This window comes from Tympanuchus pallidicinctus, unplaced genomic scaffold, assembly GCF_026119805.1.
Source record: "Tympanuchus pallidicinctus isolate F22 unplaced genomic scaffold, pur_lepc_1.0 scaffold1, whole genome shotgun sequence".
NCBI lineage: Eukaryota > Metazoa > Chordata > Aves > Galliformes > Phasianidae > Tympanuchus > Tympanuchus pallidicinctus.
In genome coordinates, this window is record NW_026294618.1 from 86,102,279 (window position 1) to 86,127,761 (window position 25,483).

General features: G+C 38.0%; 1 protein-coding gene across 2 annotated transcripts in view; it reads right to left on the reverse strand.

The window, feature by feature from the left end:
* EML4 (EMAP like 4) overlaps positions 1–25,483 on the reverse strand; it is a 153,961-nt gene that overhangs the window by 97,564 nt on the left and 30,914 nt on the right. The window contains exon 1 of one of the 2 annotated variants that reach the window (XM_052683342.1): positions 18,559–18,715. The exons of the other annotated variant lie outside the window; for it this stretch is intronic. Coding sequence (XP_052539302.1) covers positions 18,559–18,583 — 25 coding nt within the window. The 5' untranslated portion in view covers positions 18,584–18,715. Of the gene's footprint in view, positions 1–18,558; positions 18,716–25,483 lie in introns of those variants that run through there. 2 annotated transcript variants of the gene reach the window in all.

The window sequence follows — 25,483 nt, forward strand, 5'->3', positions numbered from 1 at the left end:
AAAAAAAAAAAAAAAGAGAAAACAAAGAACATGCAATGTGCAGTGATAAAGGTCTTGCTTTGCCACTGTGATGTAGACAACAATGTATCACGTCAGGGAAAAAGCCAACAGCAAAATAGAGAAGGTTTTTGGTAGCATTAAGAAATAGTAGAATTGTATTTTCCAAGAATCCAACTTACTACTGAAGCTTCAGAGACCTACCAAAGGTCAGACGTGACAGGAATTAAACAGTATTATATTACATGAGGGACATTTTCATACTCGGCAAAACCATCATCCAGGAGGCTGTGCCGGTGGCCGCAGCATGTGACTGAGCTCACTGTGCCCTTTATTCTCTGTAAGTTTCATACTATGTTCTATCTAGCCATCTTTGAATATCAAGGGCAAGAAAACAAGAAAGCAATCCAAAACATACTGATGTCAATGGGAACATACACACTTCAGCAGAAATTTAAGCCATCTTTAGACATGAAGTTAATCCATCTGTTCTTTGACAAGAATGAAAATCCACATTCCAAATGAATAAAATACCAGACATGATGGGACCAAAATCAAATTCTTCACTAACACAAGAAACAACAACACTGACTGATGCAAGCTCCAAACGGCACAGGATAAGCAATGTAATCTGCTCTAGCATTAACAATGCATAGAAACTAAACTACTATTTTCTAAAATTAAAATATTTTCTAAATACAAGGAGTATTCTTAAACCATTAAGTTACTACACTTCATTTAACTAGCTTCATAACTACTTATGTGGAAGTTTACATGATCAAGATTGATGGAATCACAATTCCACCACAAGATTTTTAGATTGAAGCTTGACAAATAACATGAACATAGTGCTTAGATTTCGACTGTGTATTCTCTATAGAACATACTATAAACTCTTATCAATGATTTAAGATGATTAAAGCACTCAAAAAAGCCAAGCTGAGGATCAAAGAACTGGATTTGGTTGTAGAGCTTTTAAATTACATTTTTAAATTATATAGCATTCTTTATATTTACAGGGTATGTTTTCCTTCATATTCCAACCTTAGTAAAGTGCTCTGAATTACTTATCAAAAGTGATTTTTTGTTTTAAAGCACAAGTTACACATAACCATCAGAATACTCACTCCAGAATACAAGGCACTCTAAAATCCGCACATTCTTCCTTCTTTTAATCCCAAGCCAGAAGAATTTTTTTTTCTAAAAACAGTCAAATCATCTCCACAGCTTCCAAAGTTTGCCAAAATAAAACTTCAGAAGACAAACTATAACGGTGATTTATTTGTCAGTGAGCTTGTAGTCAACACAGTAGCCTAAAGTACACTGAGCAACTGACAATATTACATCTTCAGCACAAGTTTTACTTGGTAGAAATATTTTGCCTAGTATTTTTATAAACAGGAAGACTCAGCTATTTCCTTCAGCTAAGTGCTGGAGAGTTACTAAAATAAGACAGCCTTCAGCAAAATCAACTTGAAAGTAATAAACCTGAAAAGCAGGACATTTTAACACCAGCGTAAGAATAGTTCTCTATTGGCCGTATTTACAGCTCAAAAACTTTTTTTTTTCTTCCTACTTTCAACGTAAATGAAAACTTCTACAGGAAAACACACAAATTACATTGTAGGATACCAGAATGAAAGCAGTATTAGGTAGCAGTGAAAAGAGACTGAAATATCAAGGAAAATAGAAATTTAGTTCCTTTTTCAGAAGTCTTCTCTAGAAGTTCTTCAGACACCATTTGAGGATGCTTTCAGCTTACAAGGCAATAGATTTGAAGAAAGCCAAAAAGACATCATCCACTCAAAAAATAAAATCTTGTACTTCAGTTCAGTCACCCTAAATTCCACCGCCCAATACAAAAATATAATTGCACAATGTTAAACAGCAATTAATTGTTGCCAATCATGAGTAGCACTTGAAGAACTAAGATATATCTGAAAAAAAAAGTAGATCTCTGTATCTAAAAAGTAATCCTTAAAATAACTGCTTTGTGTCATATTTTCTTCTCTGTCACTCTACAATTCTTTGTTGTAGTTTGTAGCCCCACAAGGAGGCTCCCAGTGAAGCCCAGCCCCACTAAAACAAAGACAAAATACAGTAGTTGTGGATTGCAAATGATGACACATAATATCTGCCAAGATGTTCTGAACTGAGGAATTCCATACATATCAGAACTTTTGACAGAATTCAAGTCCTTTCTCTCCCTGCCACCAAAGAAGGATCACTTGATTTAACACACTTGATGTGTAATCAGGCAATAGACTTCACCTGCTTTGTCAGTTACAAGTGGCCAGGGTTAGGTTCCATTAAAGCAAATTGCAGGTTTTAAAACATACCTGCATACCATCAATTGGATAAAATCAGTATCATCTCACAGCATCCTCAAGAGCCACAGAGGATACTAGCATTGGAAGGAGGTGGGGGAATTTCAGAGAAGATTGAATTAAACAGCAATTTGAAGGAAGCACCTTGTTAATTTCTGTCTTCATTAATTAAATTAGATCTATGGTATTGAAATGAATGTGAGAAAACAAAACACTGCTAATTCGCATTGTCTCCTTCCTATTCTCATTTAAAAATCAATTGCTATATCCTTCAGCAGGACATACATTACAAAGAATGAACTAGATAAACAAGGGGCTGAATTTGCAGCCTGATGCTTATCTCTAGCTCCAAGAGCCACACAAGCTGGCCTGGGCTCAGACTGCACCTCTGAGACTACTGAGCACCGGCATCACAAAAACACGTGACGAGCATTTGCTTTGCAGAAAACTCAGACCTTTTAAAGATTTCTTTAAAAATAACAGATGCCTGAATCTATACTGGCAATACATTTTCAAGGTTAATAAGATGTTTATTTTGGTGAATCTTCCCATTCTACCAGAAGAGACCTTTAAACCCAAACAGAACCTGGCACTGCACACACCACACATGAGCACATATGGTGTGGAGCCAGTTGATGTAGCCATGTCAGAGCACAGTGGCACGGCAGCACAGCTCTGCTGATCTCCAGACAGTTAGGAACGGTGAGACGAACCCAGTCATCCCCAAAATGTGCCTGGGGCCTACATAGAACTGCTTTCAAGGCGTCCCCCTTCGATAAAAGGGTTTGAGTAGAAATAACCCATACGTGGCATGAAGCCCTACAGTCGGGGTATGGCTTAGGCCATGAGGGAGTTAGCAGTTCAAACTAGATTCACTGTTGGCAGATTTGATTTTGTAGCAAATGTTTAGGTCCTTCTGCCCCGTTGTGCAGGAAGGGCTCAGCCTGGGTGGAGGGAACACGGCACTCCTGGCAGGGCCTATTGCCATCTCCTGAGCTGTAGTTTAATACCACATGGCAACTTCTGTAAGTTTCTAAACCAAGGCACCCTCACAAAGACTTCTGAACAAGTATTTCAGTAAAATTATAGCTAAGAAGCAGTTGAACATCTCATGCTACCATAAACATGTGACTATTATTCCTTCTTCTATAGCATCATGTTCCCACCAATTGAGTCTCAGATCTACTTTTGTGAAATGAATGGCTAATATTATTCCATCAGAGTTTAAACAAATTCTGTTTTGCAAATTATTCAAGCAATCTATTTTTCTCACATTTGTTTTGCCAGAAAGAAAATTAAGTTATAAATTCATAAAAATGACAAAATTAAAATTATGCTGGCTTAATCAAGGTTCTTAGGGGGAAAAAAAAAAAAAAAAAAAAAAAAAAAAAAAAGTTTCATGGTACCATATGAAAAAGGCTCAAAACAGGTTTTACAGATGTGCTACTTTCTCAGATGAATTTCACTAATGGGCATTAAAATAGTAGGCAAGCCTACATGTGAAATTACTTTTTATTAAAGAGTAACACATTGAGATCAGTCTGCTTTTCCCCATAGGTAAATATAAACTTGAAAATTGATCCACTGCAGTTAATTCATCACTAAAATGGTATTTACAATCAGGGACGTTTTCCTCAGAGCAAAAAATCACTGATTTGTCATTTATGTATTAGCTCTACCTTAAGTAGGAAAGGTGAGAAGGTATAACTGAAGTCTAAAAAATAAATAACGTTGCAGTTAATAATAGCATCACCTTTTCCCAGATAGGCTGTGGCTCCAGTACTGTTATAGATACCATCCACTCATGTTATGGAATGAAGTAAACTAATTCCCTAAGCAAGGCATTCCTTTTTTCAATTTATTATTATTACTTTTAATTCCATCTCTAAAGGCTCCCTGATGTTCTCACTTAAGAAGCACAATCACCTGCACAGGGTAGAAAAAAATTCTTCTACAATTGCAAGTATTTTCCAAGATATAGGGGAGTCCAGAATGAAGCTCCACATAGATCAGCTGGATACAGGCACTAGATATCAGGCTTTGTTCAGTGAGATAGCAGCTTCAACTGAACAACTATAAACAGTATCAGTTTCAATTAAATACATTTGTTTAAACTATATATCATGTGACAGGCATCCTCTGCACGCAAGAATGTAAAACTTATTAAGCAGATCTTAAGTATAAGGCCAGCCTAAAAACATTATTAGGAATTATTAGGATGGGGTACATGTGTTTTGATAATCTTGTGTTTGTTACATCAGATTCTTCCTAGCCTGTGTGCCCTGGTTAACGCTGCACACAGGCTAACCCTACAGCTGTGCTGTCTACATGCTTTCTCCTTTTGCAACTTTGAGAGCTGCAGACTTCCTGCTTTTATTGAATGCAGACAGAGATCCTCTTCACCATGATTCACAGCTTCACAAAGAGTGACTTTAGGAAAAACCAAACTCTTGAAACATTTGCCATAAAGTTATGCCCCTCAGCAATGCAGCTGATGATGATGCACAAAATAATACTAAAGAGCTACTCGAGGTCTCCTCCTCTAGCAGGATTGTTGGACTTCAGTCACTGAATACATGGCTCGTGGTAAAGGTCACTGCAGCTTGGTGCGTCAAAACACTTACTTGAACATTCACAGCAAAATGAGCAAAGTGCTTTATTTTTATGGGCCATATCAATTGTTCTAACGAATGCTGACCCTATCTTCTACAAACAGAGCAGGATTTGATTGCACTACAGCATTAAGCAGACAGCTTTTAAAATTCTATTAAACCTGAGCACCTGTTTGATCTGCAACCGACTGTGTTGGAAAAGACTGAAGCAGGTGCCATTCTACAAAATAACCAGTATTCCTATATGTAGGAAGATACATTTCCAAAGTAAATACAAAAGAGGTAACTGAAAAGGAAGAATCCAGTTTGCTTTTTTTAAAACCTTCTCACAAACACAATTTCATGTGTTCATAATGCAGAGGTACAGCATAGCCTCCCAGACACCTAAACACCGACACCAAACCCTGAACCGCGCCAGAACGCTCCTCAGGCAAATCACTCAGCTGCAATGCTCTTCCAGCAAGCATAGGGCAAAGCTGTTTCCAGCTCTGTGACAGACATGACACACACATCACTCCAGCAAGCAGCAGAAAAACAGGCATTGTGAGCTGCCATCCCTGCTTGCACTGAGGGTCTAGTTCCATTTCCCAGCTCCTCCAAGAATGACACTAATACTGGCTACTTCTCTTAAAGATTCCTGTAAAGATACAGGAATAGAGAAAAATTTGTACTGCATCTAAGTGCGTGCACACATACGTATGTATATACATACGTGTATACATGCATGAATCTGCAACCCACAAAACAGGCAATTCTCTGGTTCCTCAGAGCATCACACTTAGTGTGCATCAAAGATAAGGCCAGCACCAAAGCAGAGCATGCATCTGTTCAATGCTCATAAGAGAAAGAAAGAAAATAACCATACAAGCAAGAACCCAAAACATCACAAGTGAGTTGTTTTTGGTTTTGAGACCCCTTACTGTGGGTGAGATTATACCCATATCTTTTTAGACCTCTAGAAGGAATAACATAGAACTTGGCTCAACTGCTCCTCCTGAATGGGCAGACACCCCTTCCCTTTATTTGCTGGCACCAATATTAACAGCATGATCACCTATTCAGGGAGCAGCAACAGCATGGTGCAAGGATAAATCATAGTGCATTAGAAGAAGCTATTATGCAGGATGCATCCAACTTCCTCTTCCTTCTCATCAAAAAAATAAACAATATATATCACAATTAGTTATTCCAAATGTAATCAAATCCTGCCTGACATCGAGACTCGCTGAGGCCTTCCCTTTGCCCATCGCTCTCCATAAACCATAAACCTTAAAAAAACAGTGCATAACATCTACACCCACTAAACATACAAATAAAGCAAAGGAAGCCATGTACAAAAAAAAGCAAAAACCAAACCAAAGCAAAACCAGCTGGTACACATATGGATCTGGGCAACCCTTCAGTGAAGCAACCATTTGGAAATGGTATATCAACTTAAGAGAGCAGATCCAAACTTCTTGTAACACAAGAAAGTTTAAACAATTCAAACATTTACACATTTTCACAGCACAGCTAACATCTATCACTCTGCTTTTAGAAAGTTTAGGAAGAAGAGTCACTAACAACTACATGTACAGCGCATGCACTGTCAAATATATACATTACTGGGTGCAGAGAATAAGAAAAATTTGAGTCAGTTACTGGTGTGATTACACATTTTATATGCATCCTTGTGTTCCTAAGCCCTCTCATCTCCTAGAATTACAATTAATGGTACAGGGATCACATCTGCAAGAAGAATAGGACATCAACTTGTTTTTAGGCAATCACGTTTCTCATATGGTGGTTAAAGATCTGCCAGAATTTCTCCTATAAAAGTATTTCCAGCCATTTCAGCTCTTCCACAATGTTTCTAACCCTACAGCAATAGTCCACTGCAGAAGTTTTATTATTTTGCTATTTGATTGTTTGTTTTAAGTATTACATCTCCACATTTCTTTTGCATGATGAATAGTTTTCCACAGTAAGATGATGAATGTCTTGCCACAGTGAGCACTAACTAGATTCAAAAGAAGTGTTAGCACCACAAAAAGCTATCTTTTGCTACATCAAGAAATATAAGAAGTAGATTAAGAGAAACATAACCTTTGGGAGGTAGTCAATTCTTACCTGGCAGTATTAGCCATTGTGTAAGTTAGTTAATGCTGGATGAGGAAAAATAAAGGAAGTACTAAAATATACATCTTATACAGTGGATCCATCTGTCAGACTTAGTTGGTGTAGAATGACTCAGTAATTGACCATATCAGCAAGTTTAAGAGCTCAACTTCCAGTATTTCACTGCCACAAAAGAGTTCAACTTGGGTGCAGTATGCAGAGCCAGATACTGTGTGGCAGTAGGTGACACCATCACATATACCAGCAGCAACACAGACACAGACAACAAAGGTTACAAGGCAATTAAATGTAAAGGAACGAGGAAGCACCACATACCAGTTATATGGTTAGGAAATAATGGTTGAAAGAAGTAACAAATTTTTGGTAATTACAACTCAGGGGAACAACTGGGACTCTGCAAAGACTAACACCTAAACAAGAACTGCAGTCCATAGAACAGCCTTATCATCACTGATCACCATCACTGAGAAATGTGAACTCCTAGGAAACCAGTATATCAGATGAAAAAAACACAAATAATAGTTTAAAAAAAAAAAATAAATCACAAACATTAGTAATGGCATGATAGCTGGAAGACTCTTTTGGCCATCAATCACCAGGGATTTTTTTTGTCAGTTGTTTTGTCAGTGGCTCAAGCAGCCACAAGCCAATTTCACACATACAAGCCCATGGCTGTTTCACATCGCTTCATAGGAACATGCCCAAATGTCTAGAATTTGGCGAGTGTTAAACATCAAGAAACTACTGTCATTTGTTAAAGGGCCTGATGGCTCTGAACTGTTTCAGAAGGTGTTTATACACCAATTGAAAGCCGCCCCCCACCCACCCCTCAGTTTTTGGATTTGTTTACCAAGCTAAAGAATTAAACCTGGTGACAAATATTTCTGGCAACCTAGATGTATAACCACCTTATCAGTAATGTTACTTTTATATATAAATAAGTGGAACAGCTTTCAATACAAATTGGAAAAAAAGAACTGCAAGCACGTTTCAGAGCTTACAGGGTACAACCATAAAGAAAAAACAACTAAAAGTCTACTTGAGGTGAATTATGCAAAAGAAATCAGGGAGGTATAAATGTTACTGTGCATTTCAGCTTCAAAAAAGGACAGAAAGGCAGCTGCACACTGAGGTTTGAGAGGATGTTAAGGAAAAAAGATGCAGGAACAAATACTAAAGCAAATACTTTGCCTTCTGTTTAAATAAAGATAATAAAACGGTACACTGAAAATGAGGATAGGATAATGGTTATTACCACATACCCTGTGGAAACAAAATGAGAACATTTACAAAAACTAAATGAAGGGATCTGGATAATCTCCATCCCACAATGCTGAAATAATTGGCACATGTAACAATGACAGATATGCCAAAAATCATTAAGAGAGGGAGGGGGGAATGAAGTAGTTTGGGAGAGAAGGAAGAAAATCTTGGCGCTACAAGCATGCTACAATGAACTTGATACTACAAGATCTGAAAAAGAAATTAAGGAAATGTAGTAGTGAAATGAACACTGAAATGAAGTAAAGGTAAATTTAATTTTAATAGCATAATTTATTCATAGAAAAAGAATAATACAAATAATACAGCAAGCTTAAATCAGAGGTAAAGCAAGGACTGATGTAGTCTCTCTTGGAATAATATTTAAGGTGGAGATCTGTAACACTTGAAAAACAAACAAACAAAAAAAAAAAAAAAAGAAAAAAAAAGCACTAGCAGAAAGAAATGCTGGGCTTGTACAGTTTGGAGAAAAGAAGGCTCTGGGGAGCCAGCAGAGTGCACTTGCAGCTCAGAAGCCTAACGTTATCCTGGGCTGCATCAAAACAGGGTGGCCAGCAGGGAGAGGAAAGTGATTGTCACCCCTGTGCTTCGCCCTTCTGATGCCCTATCTGGAGAACTGTATCCAAACCTAGAGCCTCCAGTACAAGAAAGATGTAGAGCTTTGGAATGGGTCCAGAGGAATCTGCAAGGATGATCGGAAGGCTGGAGCATCTCTCCTATGAAGAAAGGCTGAGGGAGCTGGACTTTTTTCTGCCTGCAGAAGAGATTTCATTGGAGGCCTTCCAGTACTTCAAGGGAGTTTATAAACTCTTTTTACAATGCCTAATAGGAGAAGGGGGAAGAGGAGAAATATTTGAAGGAAATTCTTTATGGAAGAGGATGGTGAAGCACTGGCAAGGCTGCCCAGAGAAGCTGTGGTGCCCCGTCCCTGTAGGCACTCAAGGACAGGTTGGATGGGGCCATGGGCAGCTGAGCTGGGGAGGCTGCCCTGTCCACAGCTGGGGTTAGGGCTGGATGGACTTTAACCCAAACCATTCAATGATTCTATACAAAAGGTAAGATGTTCAGGCAAAGAGGCAGTACTGTATTCCTTAAGTACTGTGAAATCAGAGCTACTAAATATACAATGTAGTGACAAAAAAGCAGGTACCCACTAAGTATCTGGGAGATAAAAGTCGAGAGAAGTCATTTCTCCTGAAACTATCTCATAGAAATCTGACTGTCCTTTGGGCTGGCTGGAACGACAAAAACACAATAAAATTTGTGCAGCAGGTGAAAGACTATTAAAAACAATGATTTTTACTATGACGTGGGACCTATTAAGACGAGATGAATGTGAGAATAAAGACCTCAGAACACAAAAGATCTTAGCCTCCTCTTAGCATTTTTAAATCACTCTTCAATACTGATGTTTTGCTGTTACTATAACAAAAAGTTGTTTGTTTTTTTTTTTTTTTTTTTTTACTAAGAACAACAACAAAACACAACAGGAATGATCAATTCTATATAGTACTGATAAACCAGTAGCTGCAGTTTTATAACACTGTGGTTCCCCACTCCAAACTAAAAGGAAAACAAATTGTAAAAACAGCATGCTTCCCCTAAAAAAAAAAAAAAAAAAAAAAAAAAAAAAAAAAAAACTGAAATAGTTGCACACAACACTACTCAGAGAATACAGGGTAGAGAAATGTATTTTATGAGGGAAACTAAAGCACTTGGGATATTTTAGCCTAGCAAGAAGGTGCTAAAATCAATACAACACTGAAGGTACATCTTCAGTTGAGCAGGGCAAACTTCATAGGAAAAGGATGGCTTGTTCAGAGTGGAAACACAGAGTACGGTTCCAGACAGGAGAATTGAACAGCCTTCGAGCAGGATGGGGCAGATGAGGGGCAAAAAGTGGTTCAAGAGAGAATCTCAGATATCTACAGAGCAAAGACAGCACCTGTGGTTTGAGGCTTCAGGCAGTCAATTTGTGGCATTTCCTAAGAGGTTCATGGATGCACTATTACTAGATTGCATTAATTTAAATACTGTACTGATACTTCCCACTGATTATCTGAGACAGAAAAATAAATTCTTTAGCAACCCAGTGTTTGGCACAGAAAGGTTCCTCCTGCCTTGCAGCAAGAGCTACAGCTCCAGACAGACAGAGGGCAAAAAACACTGTGCTGGGAAAAGAGGCATCAGGGCTGCATGGCCTCTCAATCAGATTTTTTTCTGCTGTTCAAGCAAAACTTCCCTGAGTCAGACTTCCATAGTTCAGGTACAAGACTATTCCCAACTCATCCTCTCCTATAACAGAGACATAGGACAATGTCTTTGACCTTCCTTCTTGTCTCCTTGGGACACACTGATATTTATTCACATTCTCAGCCTTTCATGAAGGTTTTCAATTTGTTAGAACATGTGGAGAAAGTGAGCAACATGCCCATCGAGATTTAAACTTCTCACTTTTACATTCTTGTTTGGGGAAATTGTCCCCTTTGGTCCTCTAATCCTAAGTCAGCTGTACTTTAATAGTCCATTACAAGAAGAGAAACAAATCTCAATATTTACTTTCCGTTGAACTATCAGATAAACGCTAGGTCTATTTCTGTTCTATTCACATTCTCCCACAATTTCCATTACAAGGTATGCACTGAGCACTTTGACAAGAAGTTCCCCTCTGCTAACGACCTCTGTGCTGAAGAAAAAAAGGAAATATCTAGTTAATTTTGGGTTTCAAACAAAAATATGTTCTCAAAATTGAACTGGAATTCTCATCTTACTTCTGTGCAATGAAGTCTCACAATTCTAGCAACTCACAGATACAAACTCCAAATTTTGCTAAGCAATCTGAATCCCATTTCACTGGAAAAAGTTCTTTTTGTTTAACTGTGCAGGACTATCAGTAAAACCTACCACATTATCCTTCTGATTCATTTGGTTAGAAATGGTTTTTGGTTAACTTTTGCTCTCTTCCTCAGTTTGCACAGCATCCAGCACACAGGACTACTTGCACTGGGTATAATATACAAAATGCAGTTCCATGTAAAATGAACTCTGTGATCCTTAAATTGTGAAGATAACATTGATCTATCCTAGGTTCCTTATTTCCTGATTCTCAGTAAGGCACGAGATCTAAAAAGGATGCCTGTATAATGCATGACAAAAATGTTAAGTTTTCAGCAAGTTTATGTTTTACCTTGCACATAACATACTTCTTGTCTTAGGCTCTACTTGCAGGTACAAGAACATTCTTTTGGCAGAGTAACCCTCTTTCTTCTATTTTCTGCCACTTTCGCTCTACTCTTTTTGAAAATGAGTTCATCTCGCCATACCCTCTAACAGCTTGCAGTAGTCACCTCTGGAAAAAGTTCCCTTCTCCAACTTGCAAGCATGACTGCAGCCTATTTAAAAACAATCTTAATCTCTCCATCCTTAAAAACGAGAAAAGTTGATGATGTAATGGTAATCCATGGAAAATGGTTTATAGTTCTCCGAAAGCAGCAGGCTACTGTGGAGTCCAAAGCAGTTCAGAGATGAACAAGAAAGGACAAAAGTGTACTTGATTTGCGTAACTGATTCTGATCTTATCCCTGCTCAGTGGTGACTTTACAGCCAATAAAAAGTAGAAGAAAACAAAAAGGAAGACTAAAAGGGCAAAAGTTATGCAAAGCCTACATTAAGCTTTTTTTAAAAAAAAATTATTTTCTCATTCTTTCTCTGAAAGAAAGTCACATCTCCTCAAAAAAACAGGGAAAACCAGGATATGAGAGCAATATTTCATGCGCAAAAAAACCTGAAACTATTGTCCTGCGGCAAATACCTACCATCAGTTTATGCCCATCTGTTACCAATTACAAGTCATCAACCTGTATCTCATTTTTCTATTGCTCCAAACCTGAACAAAAAACAACCAAACAAACAAAAATCCAAGAATTATTAGATTTAGGATTCTTTCTCACAGAGAAATAGTTTTTTTCTTTCTTTCTGCTTCTTAATTGTGAAAAGCATGAAGACAATACATATTCTATTCAAAACTTAGGAGAGTATTGATTTCTCTCTCTCACGAGCTGTCTGCCTTGTAAGAATGCAGCTAGTATATCTTCCAAATATTCTGCCCTTTTCTTTGCTTCTCTCCTACAGGAAAAGAGGTCATTTCTGAGAATATTTTAAAATGTTTTGTTTCAAACTGGTTTTGAAAATATACTACAGCAACTTCGCGGGATTAACTGCAGGCAAAAGCAAACATGATAACCAAGCATACACAAAAAAGCCAGCCAACTCTTCCTGCATTAAGCTGATAGTTAATATATAGCAGTAAGAAATATATGTGAAAATCACTCAATACCCTAAACGCTTTTGAGTTTTCAGCACTACCAGCCATGCCCTGCAGCTGCCGGCCTCACATCACCAGAGAAAGTGGTCAGTGTGCGGTTTAGAAGAGATTTCAAGCTGGCATTGGTATTGCATTAGACTCACATACAGCACGCTTTTAAAATACACGTGAAACACCTTGCTATTGCCAATAGCTTTCCACGTAACATAGTTATTAGCAGCACTGCTAGCTCCATTGCAGCTTCAACGTACATAAGCTCATGACTTATAGTGCACTTAATAGTGCTGGGACCAACTATTCCTGCAATACAGACCTTCTAGACAGCTCACACAGGATAAAGGACCAAAATCTTCATTTCTGGCTCACGCTAGCAACTTGATGAAAATAAGCCTGCTTGTGGAGATGTACTGGATCCACCTGCCATACCTGAGCATCACCAGCTCTGGCTCCCAGCCCAGGGGAAGTCAACAAGACTCAGGATCAGCACAATCCAGAAAATACTGCCTATGCTAGAGCTGGAGGTGACTCAAGAACCAAGGAAATATAACTAAGGAAAAGCAGTTTTAAAAAATGCCTCCTCAAGCCCAGAAGCTTCACTGAGATTCCTCTGCCTTCCAGCCTGAACCCTGGCAAATGTACAGGTTCTCAGCTCTTGACCAAGACTGCCACTCACATGCTGAAACAAGTCACATGGAGCTTTCATGCCACCTAAAAAAGTCAGGCAGACCACCTCCCACCATTACTGCGCTTGGGAGAAAGCATCAAGATAGAAATTAACATTCCGTTATTAAACTTGCTAAGAATTAATGCTCTCAGTTCCTTCTGATTAGTGTTACCGTTTTAATGAAATCATTCTGTGCAAGAAGGTTTTGGAACCAAGCCCATAAACCAATGATCCACGAAAAACAATTAGAACTATTTCCTTTTCGTAAACTGTGTAAGCAGCAGAGATCGTATCAGTCAGGCCTAGAAGAAACTCATCATACTACTTCCACCCAGCCCCTCTTTCCCCCCCCCCCCCCGCCCTCCCCCGGCTTTTTCTTTTGTAAATCTACTGTCATTCAGTAATAGAGAGCTGGGTTTTTGCCTCTATGTATTTGAAACATATCAGCCTTTGACTATGATAAATAGAGCACTTCCTCACACAAAACATCTATTCTCTCCTCCTCATGCTCACATAAGTTCTATCCAAACAATCTGAAGAGACAGGATGTTTAAATTCAAAAAAAAAAAAATCACTCTCTGGAAGGCACAGAAAAGGGGATATTTTCAAAGAGCATTGTCAGTTCCTGAAAAACAATCCAAACCGCTAGACTGGTAGCCCACATTTCATGGCCCAGTGTAGCATCATACCCATACTAAGCAGTTATAATTTGAGACTGTTGAAATCTGTCAGAGTTCTCCTAGAAAACACTTCTGACAGCAACAAAATATTAAGACAACCAAGATTCACATAATTCTAGTTTTAAACACAATTTGTTCTATAAGTTCAATCCTTCTCCCCAGCTGTCAAAATCAAAGCTCAAACTGCACAATGAGCAGTACCTTTCCCACTTACTGTCCTCAACTTTAACACCACTACTAGCAAATCCAGGCAGCCCGACCAGTGGCCTCACCAGCCAGCACACTAAATAGCCTCATTTCATTTGAGTTTGAGGACAGTATTTCCTCCTACCCTGTACACAGCTGAGCCAGTATGCTGCAAACGCTGCACCCACATGCTCTGTAGACACTTTCTTAATGGTACAAGGGCAGCCTAATATTTCTCCTCTTTAAGTTGCACAAAAATTTACTGTGATAGCCATCCATCTTACTAAATGTTTGTGAAGCAAGTTAAAAAAATTATTATGGTAAAATATATCATTCTACATTATTCTCTTTCTATTCCTGATACAAACCTGTGGTTTTCTAGAATTTCAAAGTTTTCCCTCAGTTGGAAACTGTTTACATGGGATGGATGATAGCCAAGGAGACATGGGTGCTTGGTAAAAAAAAAAAAAAGTAATTGATGCAATTGAAGAACAGAATCTAAAGTTACAGTTTTGTGAAGTTAAAGTTTTAGTGCAATTGAAGGACAAATGGTATTTTTCAGAAGCCCTACAGTGGAGAGCTACACATGTAGCATTTGTTCTCATAAGAAGTGTGGAACAGTAAGACCCTAGATACATTGAAATAAAAGCTACGTATAAGCTTTGATTTGTATTAACTTGCTACTCCTGGAACCATCACCTAAAGAGGCTCAGGGCTTTCCTTTTCTTTGTTCTTCTTATAAATGCAAAGAATTCCTTTAGTAGTAAGTCTTTATGCTTTAATGTCTCCTGCCACAGAATATATATAAGCTACTCCAAAAGTAATGTCCCCTACTTACTTCCATGGACATTACAATAGATACACAGAGCTCAATAAAACTATTTAATAGAGCATGTTCTCAGACACAAAACACAATCCTTCAACCTAGTCACCACTATTTAGCTATGCATTGTCACCTGAAATGAATGAGCGCCTGCATACTTGTAACAACCTGCATGAGCTGAGGTGATCCACTGTCTCTGTCACCACAGCTGAGACACACCACCCACTGCCTCCTCACTGTGCTCACATCCACTGTTTGCTCTCCATAAACATTCAACAAGTTTTCAGAGAGTGTCAAAGGGAGCATTCTTTTCTGCAAGGAGGAATTCAGTGCAACTCTTTGCTTTGTACACAGTTCCATCTCAGATGCCATTTTGTCAGAGTGCCCCTCTGCTGCCATTTGTTGCATGGTGACAACACGTAATGGAATATTGGTGGGAAGGTTCAACCTCTACTGCTGTAACACGACCATTTATTTCTAATGGCATGGGTCAAAATAATAAAACAGAAGGCATTACTATCAGAGCAGTCTCACATTAGCCTCAATTTTACACATTTCAAAAATCCTACTTCTTTTTACCACAGGTAACTGCATATTATTAAATGGTTAGCATTTACCAGGCAGCACAGAAAACAACATGATTTTAATCTAAACAAATGTGGTGATATTAAATGTAAATATTTACATAAAGTAAGAAGCAGCAGCTATTGCTGAGCACACATTCAAAACACGTGTGTACATGAATTCAAACTCTGAATTCATGTACACACATGCATATGTGTACTTTCCTGAAGTTCCCAATCCCCTCTAGAACAGGCCAAGAAGATTTTCCTAAAATAAAGTCTTATCGCCAAAAGTTTGATATGCCAAAAAGTGCTGAAGCAAAACACCTCTTTCACTGGAGATTTAGCAAACATTTGCATGTGTTAATACTGTACCCTTAAAAATCTGTTCACTAAAAGCAAAACATGATAAAATTAGCTTTTCATCCTTGACCAGGCAGTGAAAAAGGCTTAATTTGAAGGCTAGGCACATTGTTCCAGCTAAATGCAAGCCATAAGTTTTCAACTGACATTTTCTTTGGCAACTTTACACAAATCAAGATCACCCATTCTACCTTCAAAAAAAGGATTTAGAATTTATTGTGTTAATGGGACATTGTTTATTTATAGGTATGCCAGTTCACGCAAACTGGATTTTCAATGCAAAAAGTCTCAGATTAAACTATTTCAATCCCCCGTTGGGAGAATGGGAGAGTTTTTGGTGAAAGTTGGCTGTCTCCCTTTGCCTCTCCTTCAACTGAAAGGAAAAAGTCAATACAGTGAAGTGAACCTAACTATATAAGAAACAATCCAAAAGCACAGAACAATCTGCTATAACCTGCAGGTACAAGGACCCAGCAACCTCTTTTAAGCAAAGGACAACTCAGTGGGCAGCAGCAAACAGAAAGTAAGGATCCAAGTAAGGATTTTGGTCTGACACAGACCAAAACAAAGCTAAAAGTTTTCCATTTCCCCCCTCCCCCAAGGATATGTAGAGGGAAGACTTCATTGTAAGTATACAGTAAAGCACTGTTAAAGCAACAAATAGCACTGGTCTCCCATCCAATCCCAAAGAGAAACTACAATAAGCAAGGCACCACCTTGCCTTGCCATTATCCCTGACAAATTAACGTCTGTACAGCTCGCTCCAGCATACACGGTACTGGCCACAGATGGCTTTTTTGAAATCTTTCCAAGTCTTTATTTCCTAGGGTCTGTTAGACATTTGACCACAGTTTTAAGTCTCAGGATTAGAAAAGTTTCAAAGGCAGCTCTGCTAAATCTTACCATCCTCTCCCATAGAAAACACAGCACATACCACTTCTTAGGCAGAGTACACTTTGGTAATATTCATGCAAGTATATTTGGGCGTTTCATTCTCAGGGTAGGTAATAGAGATGTATGTTCTCTCCATGCCTAGAGAATTTTCCTCAAGCTAATTGAAAACAGGTATATTTTGAGTAATGAATATGACTGCCAATAGTCTTACAGGGAGGCATTGCAAGAATGATTAATGGACTGTGAATATCACGTAAATCTGTCTTCAAGTAAAAGGATCGTCTCTGCATGGAATACACTTAAGTAGTCAATTATCAGTGCTCTGAATTGTAAATATATTTCCCAAGTAAGAAAAAAAAAAAACAACACAGCACAACCTAACCATTCTCAAAGGTTCTCTCACAAAATGGGTATGGTTTATATCTAAAACGCAGACAGAAAAGCAACAGTCATCTACAACACCTTAAAATTAGACTATATTTCAAGTACTTTCCAAATTTTCATACCATCCCATTTTTACATTTCTTCACTTACCATTTACTCAGAGGTCCAAGGGAAAGGCAATAGTTAGTCAAAGTGCTGGTAGATAAAAGGTGGCTTTCCACCCACCACAGACAAGTTGCTTTCCATGAGGCTGTTTGACATCCACCCAGTTACTTGGTGGTAACTTCAGGATAATTAATAGAGGAGAGCTGAATGCAGTGACAAAGAAGCCACAGAGACTTAACCAGCTACTACTGGTCCTCCACAAATAGTTTGCAAAAGTCTGATTTCTTTATTTTCTTCTACACTAAACAAGTTCAGCCCCTAGCATTGTGCTTGGCAGAAGAGCACCAACTAGGCACTGAATGCTGTCCAAGTGCAGGACGCTTCATTCCAGCCTACCCAAGTTAATACAAAAGCTAAAGCTCAGCAACATGCAGCACAGTGTCACAATATTTTCAAGTTTACCAGATGTTTAGAAGACGCTTCAAATACTTGTGAATACTTGGTAAAAGAAATTAGCTTTCTTTGTTTAAGGGACAAATTACTACAAATGGTAGTATTTGATGGTTAGCTGCATGTGAATGCACACAAATAAATACAGATAGCTCTGGGCAGGAATAAGTGGACCTGCTTTTGAAATGATGATCCTTCAGAACTTGATTTCAAGACACTGAAAATAACTCCCCCCCCCCCCCCCCCCCCCCCCCCCCGAAAGAATTAGAATCTCTAATTTGTAATTACTTGCTCACTTTCAGCTAAATAATGGAGATGTATTGTGCTAATCAGAAACCCAGTCCCACCCTCCCTAGAGCATAATCATTATGCTCACAGTGAAATATGCTTCAGAACTGTAATCACCATTCAAAATCACTAATTTTGAAAGGATTCTTACAAAATCCATAATCACAGGAGAACAAATCCTCGTCATTAAACAGTGAAAACTATATTCACACAGTTCTACAAGGAGCACTTTCAGCAGCATGACCCATTAGAAAGCTATTCTCGCATTACACTACTACCCTATAAAAAGCCCAAGAGCCACACTGAAAACTGTACAATGGCAGTGAACGCATGCCTATTCTATTTGATCCCTCATCCCTTGCAGTGGGGCAACTGCAGTCCAGCCATAGCCATTCCTTTTATTTTCTTCCCCCACCCTCAGGTATCAAAATGCAGTATATTCTACAAAACCTACACAATCTACACTATTCAATACTTATAAATACTGAGTTATCCTTACCGTAATGATTAGGAAGAGAGTCCATCTATCCTACCATCCAGTCAACTTAGCACAAAGCTAAGAGAATGTGCCAACCTCAACAACACGTGCTCCTTTTGAACTCCACTGCAACAGATGGCAGAAAACCACCTCTGATGTTTTGTTGGAAGTGGAATACAGCTATGAACAAAGGTTAAAACTAAAAACTTAAAACTGCTTAGCAGAGGTGTGGCTGCTGAAACCTGACATAGTTGCGTCACCAAGTTTTTACTTTGGCAAACACAGCTTCCTGAATTCAAACAAATCTTAGACAGAACTATCTTTTGTTCCAGCAATAACCAATTATTGCACAGACGTGCTTTCAAGGTCACTAGCGGGAAGAGTAAACTACACCAGGATGTGTCAGTCACAAATGGTTTAAAAAAAGTTAACACCAAGCCTCCCACACTAGCAGGATGCAAAGTACTTACTTCCTTCAAACTGACCACAAAGAAACACAAAGATTCACAAAAAAGCAATAATATTCTTCTGTTATAACTCATTTTAACATTCCTTACAATCAAGATGAATTTTTTGGTATTGCTTTAGTATGTTTTGCTTGAATGATTTTGTTAGGGAAAAATAATGTAGTCTTCAATGTTAAGAACAGGAGAAAAAAAAGTATTTATTGAGGACTTTGTTCTCACTTATATTAGGAAATCTAATGAAAGCTAAGATTTGGAAAAGAAGCATTTTCACAATCACTAATAAGAGCTACACAATTTATATTATTATATTCCCCCAAACTAGAATAGCACCCTAAACAGAAGTACTGTAGCACTTTCATTAATAAAAACATTTGCATTTAACAAACGAAAGTCAAAAGATCCAATTATTCCTAAAAATACCACTTTCCAGGAATGTATATATTCAGATTAATAGTAACAAAAACAGAAATAAAAAAAACAGAAAGTCCATTTTTGAAACAGATATAATAGGCAAGATTAAAAAACCCACAAGTGTTTTAAAGAGAAACGCAAAGCACACTTCTTCAGAATTTAAAACAACTTCTGTTAAAACCAAGGAGGAAGGTCACACTGCATTGGTCTGGCAGCGAGGTTTTGTACCTTTCTTCAAATGAACTGATGATGAATGAAGTTAAATACGAATTACTGGACTAGAGAGACACCAGCATGTTCTTGAAGGTCACCACAGAGATGAAAGGTATTACCATGGGTATTCCTATACAACTGGTAAAAATAGCAGCTTCCTTGAATTCAACTGTGCATTCCTTGTTCAATTACTGTAAAACAAATACTGAGTGATAATGAAGAAAACAATGCAATTTCTCCTTTTTTTTCTATTTATTTTTGCCTTTGACAAACATATGCATTATCATATCAACTGCTTCATTATACAGAACTATAATCCAGGATGCATAACTACATTCCAGCTTTACTGTGCTTCAGAATATGTAACAATTACAAACAGGCATTACAAGAACATTTTTTTTAGTAAGACTGTTCATCAGTGCTTACTGAACTGAAAAATGTTTTTAAAGCAACTAACGCAGGAAAAACCACACACAGGTAGATCTCATTCAGAGCAGAGTTGAAGCAAAGAACTTGAATTACTGCTTTTATGATTTACTGCTTTTATGGACATATTCTCCACGTACATAACACACATGCAATGATTAACTGCCATAATTCAGTGCAAACAGTAATAAAAGGAAGTTAAAGCGCCTTCCTTTAGCAAGCTTCAGAAGTGCATATTGAGGTAACACTTTGACATGAGGCCTCCTCATGCCCAAGAAGGTACTTTGCATCCATGACATACATCATCTGAAGAGTGAGTTTTCTGCTTGAACACACCTGCATAAGCAATTCACACATGAACTATTTACACACACACACACCTGAGTACAAAAGTAACAAACTCAAGTCTAAGTCCAGTAGGCATGCAAACTGCTTTGCAGATGTGCTCTTTAACACACTGTGGTGAATGAGAGTAATAGTACTTGCTAAGCAAGCAAGAGTAAACTTAAAGTCACTCTAAAAGTATTTAATTCCATTTGATGCTCATTAATGACAATTTGGTAGGGAATAAGCACCAAATAAAATGTTATTTCCTCATCACAGACAATGGAGCTCTCTATACCATAACGGGGGACATCTTTGCATCCTATTGTAGGGTAGCTATTTTGGAAGGGGGGATGGGACTCAGTGCTCTCTTGTGGTCCTTCCAACCCTTGCAATTCTGTGACACAACCAGACTGAGATGGGTCTCCTGCCTGACATGACAAAATAACTACTTTCTACAAATTCAGCCTATAATTCATGCTCCAGCTTTTGAAAACTTCACAACAGATCTCAAAAATCTGAAGGACTAAAGGGAAGACCCACCATGCCCAGCGCGACATCAACATGAAAAAGGAAGTAGGCAAACCACATAACTAGAGGAACATTTCTGTAGCCTCTGGGGGATCTGAGGCACACAGAAGTTGAGAGCTACCCATGCAGTAGGGCTGAACTTGAGATAAAAACTGTTTACTTGGGGAATCTACTTTTAGCAGGGGGGTTGGATTCAATGTTCTCCAGAAGTCCCTTCCAACCCCAAAGATCAGCAATTCTCTCGCTGATGAACTACTGGTTCATTTAACCAACAGCTCATTTCTATAATAGTCATTATTTGCTTCTTCATTTATGTTAAAAATGCATTCAAATATGCTTCCCCCTGACAAGCAAAAAAAAAAAAAAAAACAAACCGAAACAACAGAACACCTCTGAAACATGCTTATGCCCAAAAGCATGATAACTATAGTCTTCTAAACATAGATTATTTACTGTAACATCTACTTGCTACCCATATGAAAGACTAAATCATCCCAAATCTCAGCATAGCTTTCTGCTTCAGCTTCTCCAAAGGAGATATGTTTTTCAATGAGAACAAGGATAGGGAAAAAAGAGCGGGTGGGAGTTTTTCCTTTTCCTTGGGTTCAGTTTCACCAGCTGCTCATTGTTTCCAGGCAATGCTCTACCTTTCCATTGTTTCAAATACTTCCCCCACCCCTTTCTTCAATCCCTTAGAGACAAGCACATAGATAAAGGACTCGGTTTTCCTCCCTGTATTTAAAGTTTGGTTGTTTATCCTTGGTTTTGAGCCTACATCAAGGTTCTATTTCAATCTGTACATTCAATGTTCATCCTGCTCCCTTCCCTCACAAGACAGTAATTAAGCCCCTGCAAATCCTATTAGTCCAATATAATTTTCTTGTCTCCTTGTCATTCCCTCCTGCTGATTCATCAGGTTACTATGTATCTCCTTATGAGTTTGCCTAGTCTTAACTAAAACAGTAACTGATCATCCTTACAGTTTTTTTGTCATTTCACCATACTACTCACACTGAAGGCAAGAATGCACACTTTTAGAACACTGCAACTCCCTCTTCTTCCAACTTCAGTGGAACATTTTTTTTTGCTGTATTCACCTGGTCACAACAGCTTGCTGTGTGTATTTCAGTGCACCATACCAAGCGCTATCCTACAGTTGAAAATAATTCGTTTTTATAAGACAAAACAAACCCCACAAAACTGCAGTACTCACCACCACAGCCCTTCTACTTTTTCATTTAACTACCAATTACAGAAGGAATTATTGCAACTCTTCCTATTTTTGTGAGGTGAGACATTACAGAACAGGCCATCTGCCTCACAGACCTATCACTCATTCTGGTTTCCTTCCTACACATTTGTCTCAAGCATTTTATGACTTTCTGTATTGGTTTCAGCAGGGCTGAATTTCCCTTTTCTAGAAGATCCCTGTTGACTCAGTCTTGCTTTATTACTCGTCTCCCAGCTTCCCTACCCCCTCCTCCAGTTTTTTTTTATTTTAAGGAGAGGAGGTATGTTTTTTTTTTCCCCTCCCCTTCTGAGACCAGATGTTACTTAAAACTTCTATGATCTAAATTTAATTACTCAGATTTCTTACCTTCCTATCAGGAATTTGTCTGAAGGAGAGAGAGAAATAAATCCTTCCTCCACAAATTCACTGCAATTGTATGGACTGACATTAGTTATCGACTCAGAGTTTCTAATTTTTATGTGCTTTCCTGTGAATTTGTTAATTAGGCAATTATTAACAACCTCGATGTTCACAACAAACCACATATTGCCAATACTAGGATGCATAAACATGTCTTAGTTTCCCTTATGTATTACGAAGATACTGACAATATTTTCCAGACCAGGCTAATCTGCTTTAGCTTTAAATAAGCAAGAAGCGCGGGGATGGAGACAGAAGAGGAAGACTCTGTAACTGTTAACTGATTTTATTTTTTTTTTTATCATGGCCAGCATGCCTGAGTTTGAATAATTACAACTGCTGTAATAGAATTTAGAAAATTGCAGTCAGGTGTCTCTATTTTCTTCCCCAAAAGGCAGGCAATCAAAACTGAGGGAACCTGTGAAAGCACAGACAGCTTAGATCCTCTTTCCAGATAAGTAATTCTGAAGTCCAACAAACACCTTTCAATGGAGAACTGCATTTTTTAAAAGTTCTTACACTGGAAAAAAAAAAAAAAAAAATTATTCCTTCATTTTCCAAGTTAAAAGTATAAGGAGGAAAAACTGTATCTATCATTTGAATGCTAACTTTAAATCTTTCAGCTAACATAAATCCATGAGAAAATCTTCCATTTACAATAAGCAAAACAAAACAAAACAGCCTAACGTACACAATTCTAATTACATCTCTGATATTATCTGTATCAGTAATTAGTTAATGTTGGGAAAGTTGATTGCAAAGATAAAATATTTTTAACAGACCTTGTATTATACGTACAAAAAAAGAGCAAAGCTTATGATTTGGCCACTAGAGCATAATTTGATACAAAATACAAGTCAGGAGAATCAGTCTTTTTTTTTTTTTCTTCTCCATTTTAATTGTAATCTAGTACAGCTTCTCACTGTTTCTAGATATATTTAGGTACACTATAATATCCAGGTCCCACATATGTTTGTGAATTTAGTTTAAAATACAGCAGTATTTTAATACTACTTTGCAGTACTAATTGTAACTTCTGTCTGCCACATGCAGAGACATTTCAAAGTTCAGAGACATTTAAAATCAATTTTACACTTTTTAGTCTATTGTGAACTACATTCAAGTCCAAATTTTGATTCAAATTCAAATATGAATCCAAGAAAACAATTATTTAAAAAATACCCTTATTTCTTGGCTCAGTCCACTTGTCAGATGTACCAGACTGTTTGACAGAGGCACAAACAGTAATGCCAGCTCCTCATGTAAATTTTGAAGTCATACTCACCTCTTCCTTTAAAATCCTTATTCAGAACATGTTTCTAGCATTTTAGAAGGTGAGGATTTTCTGTTTCATTGCCTACCTATTCTCTGTCTCTGATATATGTCCCCTGTTGAGCACTGTGGAACTGCAGGAATGCATGCCTCAGGAGGAAAACGTTTTCTTGGAAATAACATGCAGGTTAAGAGGCTGTCTTAATGGAGACTATATTAGTTCTTCATTGCTTATTCTTCCTAAAAATGCCATTACTGTTACTTTATGCTCAAAAACACAGCAATAAGAAGATCAGAAAATTAATAAGTGCCTGAAAAGAAGGAGCTAATAGCTCGTTTATGGAAGTTCTACTTTCATCTTAAGTCTCTGAGCTAAGCTTAAAATGTATGGGTCAAAAGCTACTTAGACTACTGGAGACACCATTTATGTTATTTTGTGTATCAGCTATACATCAGCTATCAGCTATATTCAAGCAAAACATGTAAGTCACCAAAGCAGAGAACAAAAATATTATTCTACAACTAAAGCAAAAAAGAAAAAGAGGAATGTCGGGTTATTTTTAAGCACCTCCATGGAAGTTCTACAAGATTCCTAATACTGGCAGTACCTTTCGGTCAGCCCAAGAGGAAAAGTACATGCAGTAACGCATAATTAGTATTTTAAGAAAGGATACATTTGTTTCTGAATCTCCAGAATTCACAAACAAGAGATTCTGTCTCTAGCACACAGAAGTACTAAAGATCAGTGCCATTACAGCAAATTAAATCAAAAGCCTCCAGATAAGCTTTTCCACAAAGTGGGTTCATTTTGCTTCATTGCCAGCATGAAGAGATATTTGGGATGACACCGAAAAAGCAGACTAACGTCAACAGGTGCAACAATTTTCAATTTGAGAAAGTAAACCTTCAACACAGCTTAAGAGCACCTTTTAAAACAATTTTCTTTGCAGAATGCCCAATGAGGATTTGAATTTCCTCAGTGTCATTGACTAATAACCTCTTCCTTATCTATTATATCCTGCCCTTTAAACAGGTAATGTTACATTTTCAAAGTAAGTGATGCAGTAAAACTAAAACTAAACAAAAATGGAAGAGTTATTTCCCAATCTTCATGTGTTACCATGGAAAGGAAGAACAAACCAAGCCACCGCTTGAAGGAAAAAGAATTCTAGCAATATATTGACCAATGAAAGTATTGGTCAGTTAGGGTGGCAGTAGTATAGGCTGGAAGGGACCTAAGGAGATCACCCAGTACAACCTCTTGCTAAAGCACAATCAGCTATGAACACACGAATTTCAAAAAACCCTCTCACTTCTTTTTGTTTATATCTTTCACATCAGCTGAAGCTACGAAGCAATGTTTTTTTCTCCTTTTTAAATACATGGGTATTTGTTTAAAAACCAATGAAAAAGTACGCACACATAACAGAGCAATCAAAGGAGGGCTACAGATATAGTGAAGAATCCACAGGGCAAGGTGTGTGAGGAGTGGCTGAGGTCCCTGGGTTTGCTCAGCTCAGAGCAGAGGAGCTGAGGGGAGGCCTCATGGCAGCTGCAACTCCTCACAGGGAGCAAAGGAACAGTGCTGAGCTCTGCTTTCTGTGACAGCAACAGGACCCGAGGGGATGGTATGGAGTTATGTTAGGTTTAT